General features: G+C 41.0%; 1 protein-coding gene across 1 annotated transcript in view; it reads left to right on the top strand.

The window, feature by feature from the left end:
• Positions 1–19,575, top strand: part of WNT2 (Wnt family member 2) — a 157,785-nt gene that overhangs the window by 52,326 nt on the left and 85,884 nt on the right. Inside the window, exons 3-4 of the mRNA XM_077265008.1 lie at positions 5,965–6,242; positions 6,565–6,829. Of these exons, the coding sequence (XP_077121123.1) occupies positions 5,965–6,242; positions 6,565–6,829 (543 nt within the window). The remainder of the gene's footprint in view (positions 1–5,964; positions 6,243–6,564; positions 6,830–19,575) is intronic.

Raw genomic sequence — 19,575 nt, forward strand, 5'->3', positions numbered from 1 at the left:
CCTGTCTCGTCCAAAGACTAGCATCCGACCTTCGATGCTTCACCAATGGAGTCTGGATGTTGGGTCTTGCCTGATGAAGTCTGGGCTTGATCTCTTGACCAACGAAGTCTGGGCCTCAGGTCTTGAGCGGCAAAGTCTTGGTTTCAGTGCTTGACCAATGACATCTTGCCTGCCTCGGTATCAAGCCACTTTTCGGTCACTCTGCTTCTGGGTTGGATACTAGTGTGTTACTCTGCTCACTCTTCCTCTCTGTCTCACATGCTGATGCTGACTGCTTTCCCGCCTTTTCACTCTGGCCTTTTATACTTGATAACTGCAACGCAGCTATCATCAGACCCAGCATCCCCTTCAAGTTCTTCCCTCCGGAAATGCTTCCCCCATCTTTTAGTTCCTGTCTACTCGGTTCACTCAGCAGATGATGACATACAGTGCTATGTGATGTTGATGAATCACATCCTCCCCCTTACAAAGGCACTAAAAATGCAGTAAAAACACAATAAATAGTGCAGATTGCTATTGCATATTTTGGTGCAGATACCAAGGACATGTTACTTGTGGGAAAATGTCCTAATTGTAAAGTCAGAATTTGTATTTTTTATTACAAATTAGTAATGGCTTGTGGTAAAATACAAGTGAATAGTATTTTCAAGACCTTATCAACACATTGCAAAAAAAAAATTACACATTTGGGACCCTTGCCAGATTCTTAATTCTGCATCATGCCCATTACGTTTTAAAATGACCACAGACTTTCTGCCTTTGCACTGCTTGCAACATGTTGATTTTCAGCATTGACTCAATGTGGAAAACCTCTGCAACATCTGAAACAACACTTAACCCCTTTCTGACCTCGGACGGGATAGTACGTCCGAGGTCAGCTCCCCTGCTTTGATGCAGGGCTCCGCGGTGAGCTCGCATCAAAGCCGGGACATGTCAGCTGTTTTGAACAGCTGACATGTGCCCGCAATAGCGGCGGGTGAAATCGCGATTCACCCGCCGCTATTAACTAGTTAAATGCCCCTGTCAAACGCAGACAGCGGCATTTAACCGGCGCTTCCGGCTGGGCGGCCGGAAATGAGCGCATCGCCGACCCCCGTCACATGATCGGAGGTCGGCGATGCTTCTGAATAGTAACCATAGAGGTCCTTGAGACCTCTATGGTTACTGATCCCCGGCAGCTGTGAGCGCCACCCTGTGGTCGGCGCTCACAGCACACCTGCATTTCTGCTACATAGCAGCGAACAGCAGATCGCTGCTATGTAGTAGAGCCGATCGCGTTGTGCCAGCTTCTAGCCTCCCATGGACGCTATTGAAGCATGGCAAAAGTAAAAAAAAAAAGTAAAAAAAAATGTGAAAAAAATAAAAAAAATATAAAAGTTGAAATCACCCCCCTTTCGCCCCATTCAAAATAAATCAATAAAAATTAATCAAACCTACACATATTTGGTATCACCGCGTTCAGAAGCACCCGATCTATCAATAAAAAAAAGCATTAACCTGATCGCTAAACGGCGTAACGATAAACAAATTCAAAACGCCAGAATTACGTTTTTTTGGTCGCCGCAACATTGCATTAAAATGCAATAACGGGCGATCAAAAGACCACATCTGCACCAAAATGATATCATTAAAAATGCCAGCTTGGCACGCAAAAAATAAGCCCTCAACCGACCCCAGATCATGAAAAATGGAGACGCTACAAGTATCGGAAAAGGAACCTTTTTTTTTTTCTCTTAGCAAAGTTTGGAATTTTTTTCACCACTTAGATAAAAAATAACCTAGTAATGTTAGGTGTCTATGAACTCGTACTGACCTGGAGAATCATAATGGCAGGTCAGTTTTAGCATTTAGTGAACCTAGCAAAAAAGCCAAACAAAAAACAAGTGTGGGACTGCACTTTTTTTGCAATTTCACTGCACTTGGAATTTTTTTTCCATTTTCTAGTACACGACATGGTAAAACCAATGATGTCGTTCAAAAGTACAACTCGTCCCGCAAAAAATAAGCCCTCACATGGCCAAATTGACGGAAAAATAAAAAATGTATGGCTCTGAAAAGGAGGGGAGCGAAAAACAAACACGGAAAAATGGAAAATCCCAAGGTCATGAAGGGGTTAAGGTATTCAAGAACTCTAGTGGCTTGGTCAGACTCAGTATAAATCTGTGGTACAGCATGTAATTTAGAAACAGAAATCGTAACATTTTAATTCACCCTGAGGGGTCTTTTATGGCTCTAAAAGTAAATGTAAAAAGTATATATTCAGATAAGGCACGCTTCTGGTAGCATGAATCAGAGCCTAGCTGCACAATTGTAGACAGGTGGGTATTTCTCTGAAACACTCCAGAGTTTCAGAGAAAGTATAGTTAAAATCTCTGGGGACCATTGGCAGAGGCATAACTAGTCTGGCCGGCTTGTACCAGTGCTGCTGTAAGTGATTGATGGGTCACTCCCATTGCGAGAAACCTGTCAATCACCTGGAGCTGTGCAGGAAGCAGTCTGCTTGGGGCAACACTAGACTCATTTTTTTTCTCTCCCTATGATCTTTTAACGACTGGATCTTCTAACAATATTTTCTCTGAAAACATACCCGGCTGCAATCATGTAACCAGGCTCTGATTCATGTTGCCTGTTCTTTGTGCAGCATGAATCATGTGACAGGTTCCCATTTAAGGTAATACCTTAAACTTCTGTCCTACACCTTTAAATAATAACAAGTTAAGGGCCTCGGGAACTTGGGGCTTCTTCAAGGGGCTCTCAGAGAATTAGATAAAATAGCATCCTAGATATATCCGACACTGATCCCACTCTAGTCATTTGTTAATATGAGCTATGGGCTGATGACATACAGCTCCCGAGATCTGAAGCTGTCAGAATGATGGAGGAAGTTGAGGCTGGAGATCTCCTTTCCAAGCACAATGTGGGTTGAAACATATTTCTTCACATATCGCAGTCATGCTCCCGACTGCTGTATATGTGATACAGCTCTTGTCAGTTGAAACACCGGTCTCGAGAGCTGTATCGCCTCCGTTTGCAGCCCATTTTAAAACATGACTAGAACGGGCTACAGTTTGAGTCATATCAGGGACACCATTTTATCTAATTCTTGAAAAATCCCTTCAATATACTATTACATTAAGGTGATTTCCTCCAGTAATACCACTATGACTATGTGATCAATACTGGAAAGAGAGATGTAATTCACATTCTCACTTGAAATGCTGTTCGACTCCATTCACTTTTAGCATCTGGTCGCTGCTGGAGCTAAAAAGAGCTAATCCATAGGATAGGTGACAAATATTAGATTGGTGGGGTTCCAACACCCGGCAGCCCTGTCGATGAGCTGTTTTAAGATCAGGAAATTAATATATGCTAAAAGAGAAAACAGTCGGACAGCACAGTTTCGTTCTACGTGTGGTCATCAATATAGTAAGCTTGGACAAGCCTTTTTTGACCTTTGTAACTATTGTCTAAACATTTTACATTTTTTGCAATATTTTCTATATTAAAATTTGATATTTATTTGTTCTTAATGGGCATGGACCAAATCCAATTGTGTTGTTAGGGTTTAAAAATGCTTTATTTGTTCTCTGAAAGGATTTTTGTAAATTCCGCTAGTCACATAACACATAATTTTTCTTGGTATATTTGTGCTTTGCTCTCATATTTCCTTTATTCAATCTGTATTGCAGTTTTGGATAATATGTCAAATTGGATACTTGGACAGCGTTTAGATAGATACACTGGTTTCAATTTTGTGCCTGCAAAATGTATCATTTCAATTCTTTTTCCACCCAGTTGTTTTCTGGTGTGACTTTGCAATTTCCTAAGCACTTTTGACGTTGAGGCACTCAAATCCTTGAAAAACATATTCTTGTTTAATAGTGTTACTTTCTAAAGTTTTACATGTCACCAGGGATGTACACAGAAATCATAGCGCCCCATAGCAAGGGGTACTATGTCTTACTGAGAGCTCCTAAAAATTTAATCGTTTTTCATATATTTATGTTCAGAGTAAAGTTGTAATAGGTCTTTATAGAAGTTCTGATTATAATGGTGCACTTTGCCAAAATCTCCACTCCTCCACGGGTAACAAATTTGTTGAAGAGTTTATATCATGTTGATAAATCTGGCACAGGCTAAAAATGTCCGGTCCTTTTCCAGTACTTTTCCAATGAGAAAGGTTTAATATTTTTCTAAATTCAAGTCACACATGGTACGACTGTGAATTCTTTCCAACTTTACTTGACTTGAATGCTAAAAAAGTAGAGCAGATGTTTCATTAAAGATGATGCTCCATTTGAACACCAAACTCTAAATTTTTCAATGTATTTACACCAGACAACTAGAATAAATACATTTAACTTCCCCATACAGCCCTAAATATTGCTTCCCTTCCTTCTATGCAGTTCCTGGTAAACCTAGCTACTTCCAGCCACCACTAGTGGTAGCTCACTCCATGGAAATTTATACATCTACCATTGAATGTGAAAAGTGTGTCCAATGAAAACAAGTCATCACTTATCTACAGGTTAGATGATAACTTGATGAATGGTGGGTGTCCCATTGCTGGGACCCGCACGGATTGTTAGACTGTGGAATTTTTATCCCCAACAGGAAAATTTTATCACCATTACAAAATAGCTCTGCAACTTGGATGCCATACAACTGCCCATTTATTCTATATGGAGATAATGGAAAAGCTGAGACAGCACTTTGCAGCTCCTTAGGGAATGAATGAAAAACAGATTTTTGCACGCACACTTCCGCTCCATTTTAATAGAGATAAACGTTCTTTGTTCTGCCCATCAGTGCAGATCAAAGTAGTCAGACCACTACCATGCAACAGGTTGTAACCTATCCAATGGATAGGTGATCACTTGTTTTCACAGGACAACCCCTACCATTAAAACTATAAAAATGTCTATGCAGTGAGATCTTCTCATTAGTGACTGTAGAAAAATAATAGGGCTCTATGTTTTAAAGAAGCAGGAATAAAGCTATGTGTGACAGATAAAAACTGCACTGTTGATTTAGAATCATTCAGCAACTATAGGGGTTAAATGGTTATAGCAGACAGAAAGTGGTTTGCTCAGCGCCAGGGGATACTGGGAAAGTTGTTGTTGTGTCCTGGAGATCCAAGAGTAAGGTGTGTGTTCTTCCAGAGAAGTGATTGCTGCAATCAAAGAATTAGTCAGGACAGCCAGGAGCATCTTTATTACCTCAAGATAGAAGTGAGAATGCTACAGCACCAGACTCATACCCCTCCCCCCCATTTCACTGCATGAGAAAGAAACAGTTCTACTTAGATTAAGACACTGTGTGTGAAGAGTAGTTATCTGTAAAGTGAATTTATCTGTAAAGAGACTTTCATATATGTTGATGAAGCATTGCATGAAGATAAATGATTCTGTGTGATGAAAAGAAGCTTGAATAAAACTCCTGTGATCATCTTTAGCTCAAAACTATGTCATAGCTGTGTGCCCATAAACTGTTCACTCCCCTCCACTGTGAAGAATTATAACTAATGGTCGCCCTGAGTAAGATTTACCCAGGATTCCAAAAAGAACTCATGTTTCCTTTGTATAGCCTTTATATTCTGAGTGGCGTGCATGCAACACATGTCCTCCATGGAGCTCATAGCAGTGGTGTAGTCAACCTCTGAAATGAGCAAACCAATATGTGTCACAGAATAGCCATTCTAATGAAGATAAAGCATCATTTTTAACCTCCTTATCTGTACAAAAGCAATATTGAAACTAAAGCAGTATTTGGTATGGTAATATGGAACATTTTCATTGACAAACCCTTTATAACCGATCACTAGATTCTAAGTCTGCTGTTTCTCAATCCTTTGTTACCTCTGCCCCTCTTTATACCAAGTTACAGATTGTGGAAGAAGAGGCACATGAAAAAAAATATTATATGATTGCATGATCTGACTACATATTTTTTATCTGTTTTTAGGCAGCCGAGAGTCAGCCTTCGTGTATGCCATCTCTTCTGCTGGAGTAGTGTTTGCTATCACAAGGGCTTGCAGTCAAGGCGAACTGAAGTCCTGCTCCTGTGATCCAAAGAAAAAAGGATCTTCTAAGGATAGCAGAGGCAGCTTTGACTGGGGTGGCTGCAGTGACAACATAGACTATGGTATCAGATTTGCTAGATCATTTGTGGATGCAAGAGAGAAGAAAGGAAAAGATGCAAGAGCCCTCATGAACGTTCACAACAACAGAGTTGGAAGAAAGGTATTCATTTACCTTCCCTTTTAGGGTGTCAAGAGCAAACCTAGAAAATATAATTTAATTTTTTATACTTTTATAGTGCTTTTGTGTGATGCAGTAAATAATTCTTGAGATCTTTAAGTACCGGTAACTAGTAGAATTCCTTGTACTGAGATCAGTCACCTTGAACAATAACATTATCAAGCATGCATGCTGTTCTAAAGTTTTAAGTGAAAGTGTTTGTAGTAAATGTACAAATGTACATTATATACAACATACATTAATTCCACATATAAATTAAATCAAATAATGAGATGTCTTATCATAATCTGTTTGCCCACCACAGGCTGTAAAGAGGTTTATGACAAAGGAGTGCAAGTGCCATGGAGTGAGCGGGTCTTGTACTTTAAGGACATGCTGGTTGACTATGGGGGATTTTCGAAAATCTGGAGATTTATTGAGAAAAAAATACAATGGAGCCATACAAGTTGTTATGAATCAAGATGGTACAGGATTTACAGTGGCAAATAAAAGGTTTAACAAACCAACTACCAATGACCTGGTATACTTTGAAAATTCACCTGACTACTGTAACAGAGACAGAGATGCTGGTAAGTCCCATGGAAATGTGTATAGTGGAGACATTTTAGGCCAAGTTGTATTTTAATAGAGCTCTGCCACTTAGAATTTGTTATAGGGATGAGTGAATTTAACAAAATTTATTTTGGGTTTGATTTGGGCAGTTTGGCTACAAGTGCTCCAAAGAATCTAATTTCCCTGAAAATAAATGTTTGACTCTCTGAGGTCTCCTAGGACTGTATCCAACCCCTTTTAAGCTTTTTAAAGCAAGAACATCCTGAGTCCGAGTGACATGACATATATGGCTTTTGGTTAAACTGAAGGTAAAATGTGTTATCCTACAGCTTGTGTAATGCACAATGAGATGTTTTATGATTTTTTTTATGATTTTTTAAAATTATTCTTTATTTTTAATAATAACATTTTTAAAATATGAAATAATATTTTTTTTATATTTAATTTGGATTAAATAATACGCCTACCAGAGTCAACAGGTAACTGTGGCCTGGTTATCTACTACTATCCAGACAGCCAGTGTGTACAGTTTTGCCCCTGATGGTCAATGTCCGGTTCCATATTTGTCACAGCTAGTCCTAACAAGTGAAGCAATTGTTCTCTTTCTTGATATCATGGTTTCCTAGGGATTCCAAATTGCTATTATTAAAATACCAATATATATACAGCCCTACAAAAACAATATACCAGCAATAAAATTGCCCACACAGAGACATACAGACTGCACTGCCCATCAGTCCAGTCTGATCAGTGCCCATCAATGCAGCCTTGCCAGTCCATATACTTTCAGCCTCACCAGTGCCCATACTGGTGGAACTCTGCTTTTACCTCAGGCTCAGACTGTGGTGCGAAAGTCCCCAATAGGCAGCATAGTCTGGACCCGGCGTTAAAAAAAAAAAAAATACCAGAACCCACCTATGTCCCTAGCTGCTCTGAAGAGGCGCCCGCTTGACTCCATCTTCTTCTGGCACAGGCGGCGTGATGACAATCACGTGGTCTTTGCTGCATATGGATGGCCGTGCATTGCCTTTCCTCACCACCTTGTCATTCCAGCCGCGATTACAGGGCCTGCTGGCATTGAACTGTAGTGAAATTCAATGTCAGCCCGGCCCAGGGGCCGGAAAAATGTCCTCAGTGGGCCGCATGTGGACCGCGGGCGGTAGTTTGAGGATCCCTGCTTTAGAACATACTGTGTGTTCAATATAAATGTGTACAACAAAGTTATGTGTACAACAAAGCTATTTTTACAGAGCCTTATTCATAGTTAAGTTTTGGTAAAAGTTCAGTGCTTAACTTATGTGACATGATTTAAAAACAATGCAGATTACATCATCGTCCTGAAAGCAAAAATGTGTAGAACCATGAAGTCCAGTGCAAAATGAGATTGTGCATTCACATTAATGGCTCATTACTATTCACCGTAGCACACTATGACGTAATGCTTGTTTCTCAGTGAATCTAATTTTAATGAACCGTAGATATAAACAAGACCATTTTTTCTGTTCAGACAATGTGACGTATTTATCGGCACTAATGGAGATAGCTGCTTTCCATTGTTAGATAACACTGTGGTGACTTCACTCTCCGAATACACATCTTTCTGTATATCAGGTCTTGAAATGTATTGATCACGATGTCAGATTTACATGGAATGAGCTGATGTAGAGAGTGCACTTAAGGAATGAAATAAGCAAAGATGCACTTAACCTGATTTTATAATGTTCCTCTCAAACTGTGCTATTTTCTCTGAATTTCAATTGTATGTCTGGTAGTAAGCGTTCACTTGAGGTCACATTGAAAGAAATGACGTATTTCAAATGTTTAAGTACTTCATTTTAAGTTTGTGGTTTGAATATATTATAATGTTTCTTTTTGAGCCATTTTACATTCTTATGCGACATTATCCATCCCGTGTTATCCTGGTCTTGAGATCTGGTGAACTGTGCTCATGTCATGAGTGAAACAAGTGAGCTAGTAGAAATGACCAATTTTCACTGTTTTACATTAACATAGATTTAATTGGCTTACCGTAAGATCCAAAGTATCTAATATCCTTTGCTTTATCATTTTATTAAAACAACTTGAAAATATATTTTTTACTATACAATCTGAAGAAAATTCTTATGTAGGCAGCCACAATTGCTGAGCATCCTGGTAGCATTGATTCTGTTTTATACAAGTGGAGGATGTAACACTTAGGAGATGAATAATGACTGCAGTCTACTCTGCAATATGTCTTGAAGATTGGTGCTCATACACCTCCAATAGGTATCTGCCAAATGCAACGTTCGACCAATATCTAATCCTAACTGTGCCCTCCTTGTGCATGTTTTTTTTGGAAGGAGGGAAGTACACTTCTGGTGGTAGCTTACCTTCCCTGAAAACAAAAGGATCAGTTTTTTTAAATTCAACATACCGTAGTTATATAGTTAGCTTAGTTATATAGGTTGAAAAAAAGACACAGGTCCATCAAGTTGAACCTTTCTTCATCAGTTATCCATTATCTATCACTAGTGTTGAGCGATACCGTCCGATACTTGAAAGTATCGGTATCGGAAAGTATCGGCCGATACCGGCAAAGTATCGGATCCAATCCGATACCGATACCCGATACCAATACAAGTCAATGGGACTCAAGTATCGGACGGTATCCCTGATGGTTCCCAGGGTCTGAAGGAGAGGAAACTCTCCTTCAGGCCCTGGGATCCATATTAATGTGTAAAAGAAAGAATTAAAATAAAAAATATTGCTATACTCACCTCACCGAGGGAACCGGCAGCGTTCTTTGCTTAAAATTTGCGCGTTTACTTCCTTATGTGAAGTCCCGGCTTGTGATTGGTCGCGTGCCGCCCATGTGGCCGCGAAGCGACCAATCACAGCAAGCCGTGACGTAATTTCAGGTCCTTCAGGATTTTAAAATTACGTTCTGGCTTGTGATTGGTCGCGTCGCGGTCACATGGGCGACGCGACCAATCACAAGCCGTGACGTCACGGGAGGCTGGACACGCGCGCATTTTAAAATGGTGGGTGGGGGGGAGTGGTCACGATGACAAAAAGAGGGGGGTCTCACTGGGAAGGTGTAAGTAGAGTATCCCCCATTACCTCATTGCAGCAAAGCAGCGTTGCTCTCTGTGCTGGGGGGGCGGCGTCGGCGTATCTCTGTGCAACATTGTGGCTCCTCCGACATTTCATCAAAGCCCGGAGGCACCAGCAGCTCCATTGCTGCGATGCGGTGGCCTCCAGGAAAATGGCCGCTGAAAGCTGCGATTAAAAATCATGGTTATTCCACAAAATATTGACTTCTGAACTATTCCTGAGTTAAAACATTAGTGTTGTTGTTTCTAAATGAACTTGTTTTCTTGCATTATTTGAGGTCTGAAAGCACTGTTTTTATTTTATTTTCACCATTTTTCTTTGTCAGAACAAAAATACAAAATTTATTGCTTACAAATTCAGAGACATGTTGTCAGAGAGGTTTATAGAATAAAATAACAATTTACATTTTACTCAAAAATATACATATAAAGAGAAAAATCAGACAAACTGAACATTTTGTAGTGGTCTCTCAATTTTTGCCAGAGCTGTATATATGTGCGTGTGTCACTGACTATAGATATATATTCATTATACACTCATACTTTTATTAATCAAATGAGTTGCCACTTGCCAGGTGAATTTAAAATCTAGTCCAGACATTGACAAGGTTCAAAAAAAAGATTGTTATTTGAAATAATAATTTTCTCTCTTTCAAACTTTGCTTTCGTCAAAGAATGCTCCCTTTGCAGCAATTACAGCATTGCTGACCTGTGGCATTCTAGCAGTTAATTTGCTGGGGTAATCTGGAGAAATTTCACACCATGCTTCCAGAAGCCCCTCCCACAAGCTGGTGGTTTTTGCGTACTATACGGTCAAGCTGCTCCCACAACAGCTCAATGGGGTTGAGATCTGGTGACATGACTGATATGATATGGCTTTTTCTTTGCCCTTCTGCCCTGAAGGCCAGCATCCCGGAGTCACCTCTTCACTGTAGACGTTGACACTGGTGTTTTGCATGTACTATTTAATGAAGCTGCCAGTTGAGGACCAGTGAGGCGTTGATTTCTCAAACTACAGACTCTAATGTTCTTGTCTTGTTGCTCAGTTGTGCAGCGGGGGCCTCCCACTTCTCTTTCTACTCTGGTTAGAGCCTGTTGTGCTCTCCTCTGAAGGGAGTAGTACACACCGTTGTAGGAAATCTTCAGTTTCTTGGCAATTTCTTGCTTGGAATTGCTTTCATTTCTAAGAATAAGAATAAACTGTCGAGTTTCATATGAAAGTTATTTTTTTCTGGCCATTTTGAGAGTTTAATGGAACCAACAAATATAATGCTCCAGATCAACGAGCTCAAAGGAACGTCAGGTTTATAGGTTCTTTAATCAGCCAAGCTGTTTTCAGCTGTGCTAACATACTTGCACAAGGGTTTTCAAGGGTATTGTAACCATCCATTATCCTTCTTACACAGTTAGGAAACACAAAATACCATAAGAGAACTGGAGTGATGGTTGATGGAAATGGGCCTCTATACACGTATGAAGACATTGCATTACAAAGCAGACGTTTGCAGCTAGAATAGTCATTTACCATATTAATAATGTATAGAGTTTATTTCTGAAACATTTAATGTTAGCTACTTAGCTTCATTGCATTTCCATCCTGCTTGCCTGAAGCACGTGTTAAATGCTGCTGTCAGAGATTGACACAGGTTTATGAAATCCGTCTAGTGGTTGTAGTTTAATCTTTGTTTTCAGTTCATGAGATTCTCGTGCTTTGGGGTGGACTTGTGGGCTGGGCTTATGTGTTACTTTGTTTAGGTATTCATACTGATGGCTTATGACAGGTCACTGATCCCTCAGTGACCTGCCCCCTATTTTACATACTGATTATTATATGTATTGAAAAAAAAATCACACTCAGTAGACAGGCGCTGCTGCTGCATGATTGCATGTATAGGTGCTTCTCACAAAATTAAAATATCATCAAAAAGTTAATTTATTTCAGCTCTTCAATTCAAAAAGTGAAACTCATATATTATATTGAGTCATTACAAACAAAGTGAACGCAGCATACTACGCATGTCTACTAATGTACATGCGGGCTTACCTGTCCCACCGCTGGAAGTCCGCGTCCACTTAGCTTACTGCAAGAACTGCCGTGCACGTGACCGGGGATTATCACCGGTCACTAGTCTGGTTCTCACGGTCAGCTGATCAGCTGATTGTGAGAACACTGCAGTGTAGGTGATCGCTGGAGAGTTCTCTCCAGCGGTCATCTATAAGCTCTGCTATGTCTGGATGTCAGGCATCCAGATGTAGCAGAGCTGGACTCGTCGTGGGACACTCGTTATTAAATGGACTACGTCAGACACAGGGAGTATACTGTTGGTTTATTATTTTTTATTTTTTTTCAGGAGAACGAGGGCGTCGCAGTAATGAGCGTACAATAAAGATATCAAAACTGTGTGGTGTTTTATTTCATTAAAATACTTTATTCTGCACGTGTGTTTTATTAACCCTTTCACAACTATAGGATTACTAATGGTAGGTATCTTAGTGACGCCTCTCCATTACTAAGCCGGCTTAATGTCACCTTACAAAGGTGACATTAACCCCTTATTACCCCATATGCCACCTCTACAGGGCAGTGGGAAGAGAGAGGCTAAGCGCTGGAATTGGAGCATCTTAGAGATGCGCCATTTTTGGGGTGGCTGGTATTTGTAGCCGAGGGGGGAATATCCATAGTCCCTTCCTAGGCTATGAATATCAGCCCGCAGCTGTCTGCATAGCCTTTATGGCTATAAATTATAGGGGAACCCCACGTCATTTTTTTGGGGGGTCCCTTTTTTTTTTATAGCCAGTGAAGGCTAAATATACAGCTGCAGGCTGATATTCATAGCCTGGGAAGATCTATGGGTATTAACCCCTTCCCAGGCTAAAAACATCAGTTCCCCAGTTTCTGGCTTTCCCTCTCTGGCACAGAAAATTGCGCGGGAGCCCATGCCATTTTTATTTCAAACTTTTTTTAATTAAACAGATATTGCGTTTAAGGTCGGGGTCACACTTGCGAGAAACTCACATGAGTCTCTCGCCTCAATACCCGGCACTGCCACCGCCACTCGGGACTGGAGCGTTCAGCTGCATAGAAATACATGCAGCCGCACACACCGGTCCCGAGTGCCGGCGGCAGTGCCGGGTATTAAGATGCGAGACTTGTCCGAGTTTCTCGCATGTATGATACCGGCCTAACTCTTTATTATCATTTTAATATGTTTATTACTAAACATCGGGCTTGGTATTATTTATCTATCATATCTATCTATCTATCTATCTATCTATCATATCTATCTATTATCTACAGTATCTATCTATTGTATCTATCTATTATCTATATAGCTATCTACAGATATATCTATCTATAGATAGATGTATTTATAGATAGATACATCGGTAGATAATAGATAGATATATGGATCGATAGATACGATAGATAATAGATACGATAGATAGATAACACTGGTCTACAAAAAAAATAAAATTTATGGCATGGACTTTAAGAACAGTTTTAGACTAATTTGATGGTGCTGAATTCAAATCTGATCTTATAATTTCTCTATCACATCACATTTTTGCGCTACAGGTATATAGCCCATTTTCAAGAATTCCATGATAAATATAAGTAGTGTATGAAAAGTGCCGGTTTATACGGTTCACTAAGGTAAATTTAGTTTTCATTTAGTCTCCCAATAAATGTGAGAATATCTTTGTTTTCTTTGAACATGCATAATTCCCATTTGTTATGATAACACCCTTGTTTTCTGTGCTACTGGGACAGTAGAGCTACCGCAGAGCATTGGGTGAAAACGGAATGGCCTCAGCGACAGAGTTTGGCATCTGGCGATAAGAATGTCATCCATGATCCTCTAGTGGATAGGAAGGACATTGTCTTTACTCCCTTACACATAAAACTTGGATTGATGAAGCAGTTTGTCAAAGCTCTCAATCACAGTGGAGAATGCTTTAACTATATATGTTCAACTTTTCCTGGTCTTAGTGAAGAGAAGAAAAAGGCTGGAATATTTGATGGACCTCAAATAAGAACACTTATGAGAGACCCAAATTTTATCACATCAATGAATGAGACAGAAGAAAGAGCTTGGAATGCATTTTGTAATGTGGTGCAGAATTTTCTAGGGAATAAGAAAGCAGACAACTATGAAGAGATTGTGGAACAGCTACTAATGAGTCTGCGAAATCTTGGATGTAGAATGAGTATCAAGATTCACTATTTACACAGCCATTTGGACTTTTTTCTAGAGAACCTTGGGGATGTGAGCGAGGAACAAGGGGAGCGTTTTCATCAGGACATTAAAACAATGGAAGAACGGTATCAAGGCCGGTGGGACTCACATATGATGGCTGACTATTGCTGGAGCTTGATGAGAGACAACCCAGAAGCTGTACATCACAGATCAGCCAAGAAAAGAAAGTTCAAATAACTGCCATTTGTCATTCATCTGCGTGCCATATATATGTGTTTTTATATTTTGGAGTTTAATTCTGTAAGTATATTTGATTTGCTGTACATAGACTTTGTAATCTTTGTTATTCCTTGATTAAAAATATACAATGTAGTATCAAAGATCATGTGTTTTTATCATAAAACATTAGATAAGAATAATTGTCATCAAAAATTGAAACTATCTCGAAATCCTGATGTGATAGCCAAAAACGGAGTTCATATTCGTAATCAGCAGCCAAAATTGACTTAAAATATATTTTAAAACCTTTCGCCAGAAAAATTGCGTTGACCAGTGTAATAGATAGATACGATAGATAGTTAGATTGATCTATCATAGCTATCTATATATCTATAGCTATATCTACCTAGCATCTATCTATAGATGTGTCTATCTAGCTATCTATATGTGTGTCTAAACATTATTCTTCAATGGAGTATGTAAATGAAGAGGTTGGACAAGAAATGACATCACAATTCTTTTTTTTTTTGGATATCTTTATTTAGCTTACAAAAACACACACAAATCCGGGTGAAAAAAACACATCAAAAAAGCATGAAAAACGCATCAACAAATGCATGTAAAAACGCATCAAAAAAGCAGGTTACGTGCCAGTGACCTCAGGTGCAGATTTGGTTCAGATTTTACCTGCATCAAATCTGAGCAAATCCTGATGCAATCCTGGCCGTGGAAACATACCCTTAGGCTAGGTTCACATTGCGTTAGGGCAATCCATTAAGCGCATAGCAATGTTTCTTTAGGGTTCGCGTTCATCGTTCCCGCTAGCACAGATCCCCGATCTGCTCTAGCGAGGACCGGACCTCGGACGCACTTCTGACGCTGCAAGCAGCGTCCGAGGTCTGTCACAAAAGAACGGCACATCGCTAGCACATGCCGAAAATGGCATGCGCTAGCGATGCGCTACAGAGACAAATCACATTGCTGTCAATGGGTGCGCTAACGGACCCGTTGCACGGCGTTAATTGCAACAATTTCGCCGTGCAACGCAGTCCGTTAGCGTTAACCCATTAACGCAATGTGAACCTAGCCTTACAGCCAATGAGAACTCAAAAGTCATTATCTTAGTAAATTAGAATACTTTTTTAACACCAGCTTGAAAAATGATTTTAAAATCCGAAATTTTGGCCTACTGAAAGGTATGTTCATAAATGCACTCAATACTTGGTCGAGGCTACGTATGCATCAATTACTGTATCAATGTAGCGTGGCATTGATGCGATCAGCCTGTGGCACTTCTGAGGTGTTAGGGAAGCCCAGGTTGCTTTGATTGGAGCCTTCAGCTCATCTGCATTGTTGGCTCTGGTGTCTCTCATCTTCATCTTGACAATACCCCATAGATTCTCTATTGGGTTAAGGTCAGGCAAGTTTGCTTGCCAAACAATCACAGTGATAGTGTTGTTTTTAAACCAGGTATTGGTACTTTGGCAGTGTGGACAGGTGCAAAGTCCTGCTGGAGAATGAAATTTCCATCGCTAAAAAGCTTGTCGGCAGAGGGAAGCATGAAGTGCTCTAAAATATACAGTTAGATGGCTGTGCTGACTTTGGTCTTGATAAAACACAATGGACCTACACCAGCAAATGACAATGCTCCCTAAACCATCAGTGTTTGTGGAAACTTCACACTAGACCTCAAGCAGCTTGGATTGTGTTCCTCTTCACTCTTCCTTCAGACTCTGGGACCTTGATTTCCAAATGAAATGCAACATTTACTTTCATCTGAAAACAACATCTTGGACCACTGAGCAACAGTCCAGTTCTTGTTCTCCTTGGCCTAGGTAACATGCTTCTGGCTTCACGCCCCTGGAAGAAGCTGGCGGTGAAACGCACATCGAGGTGTGGGGGTCGCCGAGGTGGCTTCCAATATCGGAGCTTTTACAGCCTCTTCATATCCAGGTAAAATGAAATGGTACTAAGCACTTAATTATTGTTCACACCACCGAGTCTCTTCTATGGTAAAACATCTATTTATATAATTGCCTTCTAATGAATTAATTTCCTGTTCTGTCCAGATGTCACTGTATTCCAGAATTCCAAGCGGAGGAAGTTCACCAACCACCATATTGGGACACCCAAGTGATGGGTGTCTCAGTATGGAAACTGCTGCTGGTACCAAATTATTGTGCGGTACCACCAGCGGAACACTGTCGCACCAAACACACAACACACACACACTCTATATGCCATACGCACCACACACACTCACACACTCTCACACACACTCACACATACTCACACTGTTAGGGCTGGCGGAACATACCAAATAATATTAAAGAGGATATAAGGTGCGTTCGCAGCCCAGGGTGCAGAGATGACACCTGCTGCTTAGTAATGACAGACAGTATATGGCAGTATAACATAAACACACACTGGTTAACTTCACCCAGTATGTAGGAGATGAACCCTGTTGCATCACAGGGCCGTAATACCGCAGAGTGAACGCTAGTGTTTCGGTCAGGACTCTGCCCCAAGGACACAGGGTTAGAGTCCCTCTAGACCCACTAGCATTCAGCGCCGCAACTGCAGTGCCAGGGAAAAACTAACTTAAAGATTTACCACCATAAGTGCGTACAGTGCCACTCTTGCGGTCGCCACTGACCACACTAAGCTTGGGCCAGGAAAGCGCACTATTTGCACACGGTACCACTCTGACAGATGCTGCTGTAGACACAGTACTGTCATGCCTTGTGCTGGATGGCACAATCTGACACTAGTTAGCTCCAATCACTCACAGTCAACAACTCTAGGGAAGGGGATCATTTAAGAGCTTTCATCAGGTTGCATACACACATCCACACACACACAATTCTGGAGTGGCCATGCGAAGCTTTTACAACTGTGTCCTTCCGGGACCTTCCCCGTGGTCCAATCAGGACCATTTCAAGACAAGAGCATGTGACCCCCGACCTCCAATGAGCGGTCGTCCCACGGGCATGCTCAGTTGACAAAAAGCAGGACTTAGTCCCTGGAGCATCTGCTCGCCACTGATTAATGCTGGTTACAATAGCTGAACCTGGGACAGCATGCATTAACCGGATGCTCAGCATCAGCTTGAGCAAGACCCTGGGACCGACGTCTCTGTTGAGCTGGCTCCTCTGCGGCTGGGGAAGAATGGGAGACGGCAGAGGACATGGTTCGAGATTCCCCCTGTGCAGCAGTGGGAACTTGACACCTAACACACACATTCATACTCTCATACTCACGCAGCCTGTTGCGTGGTACCACCAGCGGAACACTGTCGCAAACACGCAGCCGCCGGGATCAGCCGAATAATTCACTGACTGCCACCATCTTTGTACAGGAGGAGCGCATGCACTGTTTTAATGTGACCTCCGCTATCTGTCTACACAAATATGGCGACTGTCTGATTTACTGCGCCTGCGTGAATTATGCGCAGGTGCAGTGAATCATTCGGATGATCCCAGCGGCAGATGCACGACGTGTCTACAGGCAGAGGAAGCCGGTCATATTAAAGGGGTGTTCCCATGAATGAAGGTTCATTTTAAAAATTGATCGTGTCTGACCGTGTACGGAGCATACCACATCTCCTGGGCAGGGGAGGAAGCAAACGGTAATACTGACATTACAGCAGGAGATCGCAGAGGATACATTTTATGAGGTAAAATATTTCACTGACTCTTTTTAAAAAATATTTTACCTCAGAAAATGTATCCTCTGTGATCTCCTGCTGTAATGTCAGTATTGTCTTTTGCTTCCTCCCCTGCCCAGGAGCTGTGGTATGTTATGTACACGGTCAGACACAGGGGTGAGTGTGTCTGACCATGTACGGGACATACCAGATCTCCTGGGCAGGGGAGGACGTAAAAGACAATACTGACATTACAGCAGGGGATCACAGTGGATTCATTTTGTGAGGTAAAATATTTCACTGACTGTTTTTTTAAAACAAAATGTATCCTCTGTGATCTCCTGCTGTAATGTCAGTATTGTCTTTTGCTTCCTCCCCTGCCCAGGAGCTGTGGTATGTTCGGTACACGGTCAGACACAGACAATTTTTTAAATTAACTTTTGTTAGTGGGAAAACCTCTTTAAAAAGCAAATATCAATGCAAACATGGCTCCTCATAAAAAGTGCGCCAATGACAATGAAAGGAAAGCAGCAAAGGCACAACGTCAAAGACAACAAAGGGCAAATGAGACTCCTGAAGAGCAACAGCATCACTGGGACAAAAGCTATGCATATAAGAGTAGGCATCTAGCACATGAGTCCCCTGATGCAAAAGTCTTTAGATTATCACAGGATGCCATTAGGCAACAACAGCGCCGCATGCCTGCCTCCATGGTGACATTACCGCCCTCGCGATGCAATAGTATCGGGCTCCATCTAGCATGACTAATATTTGGGCTAGGTCTGCATTCTCTTGATACATTCACACTGGTGCAAAACACAAGCCTCAAATGATAGTATTTATCCTAGTACCTATTTTTGAATACCACTCTTTGAGACACCTACTGTCCAATTGATTATAAATATAAAGGAACAACACCCTAATATTGATTTACCTGTTACATAGTAATTGCATCATTTATCCTGGATATATTACCTGTTTCATGTACATAATTTGTTGCTCCCTAAAGAATTGGAATCTTAATGTAACATTACATTCACCAAATTATGCTAATTCCATCCTATGTACTTTGAAGGTCACCTCCATGCGTTCCCTATTGTGACATCTCTGCTTATTTTAAAACTGTATTTTAATTGTTTAAATAAAAATATATTTTTATAGTATGGATCTCTTCTGTAGTCGACCCATTATTTGGTTCGAACTTTGTTATATATAGATGATGAATTGCCTACAATAATAATTTTGGACATTTTTGTATAATCAAAGATGCTTCTGGCGTTGTCTATTGGTCATGAGTAGAGTTGAGCAAATTTCTTCGGGTCCCAGCTTATCCGGCAAGCTATAGAGCTTGCTGAATAAGCTGCAGAGGGAACCCGGATACATTGAGTGCGCCGGCTGATCGGCGCCACAGCTGCATGTGTTGCGGCTTTGTCACTGTCACAGCACATGCATGGAGAGCCTGTTTGTTGGGCTCTCCATGCATGTATTGTGACAATGACACAGCCGTTACACATGCAGCTGCGGCACTGATCAGTTGCCATGCTCCATGTATCTAAATTCATTATGCAACTTATTCGGCAAGCTCTATAGCTTGCCGAATAAGC

This window comes from Ranitomeya variabilis, chromosome 5 (genome assembly GCF_051348905.1).
Source record: "Ranitomeya variabilis isolate aRanVar5 chromosome 5, aRanVar5.hap1, whole genome shotgun sequence".
In the NCBI taxonomy this organism is placed as follows: domain Eukaryota; kingdom Metazoa; phylum Chordata; class Amphibia; order Anura; family Dendrobatidae; genus Ranitomeya; species Ranitomeya variabilis.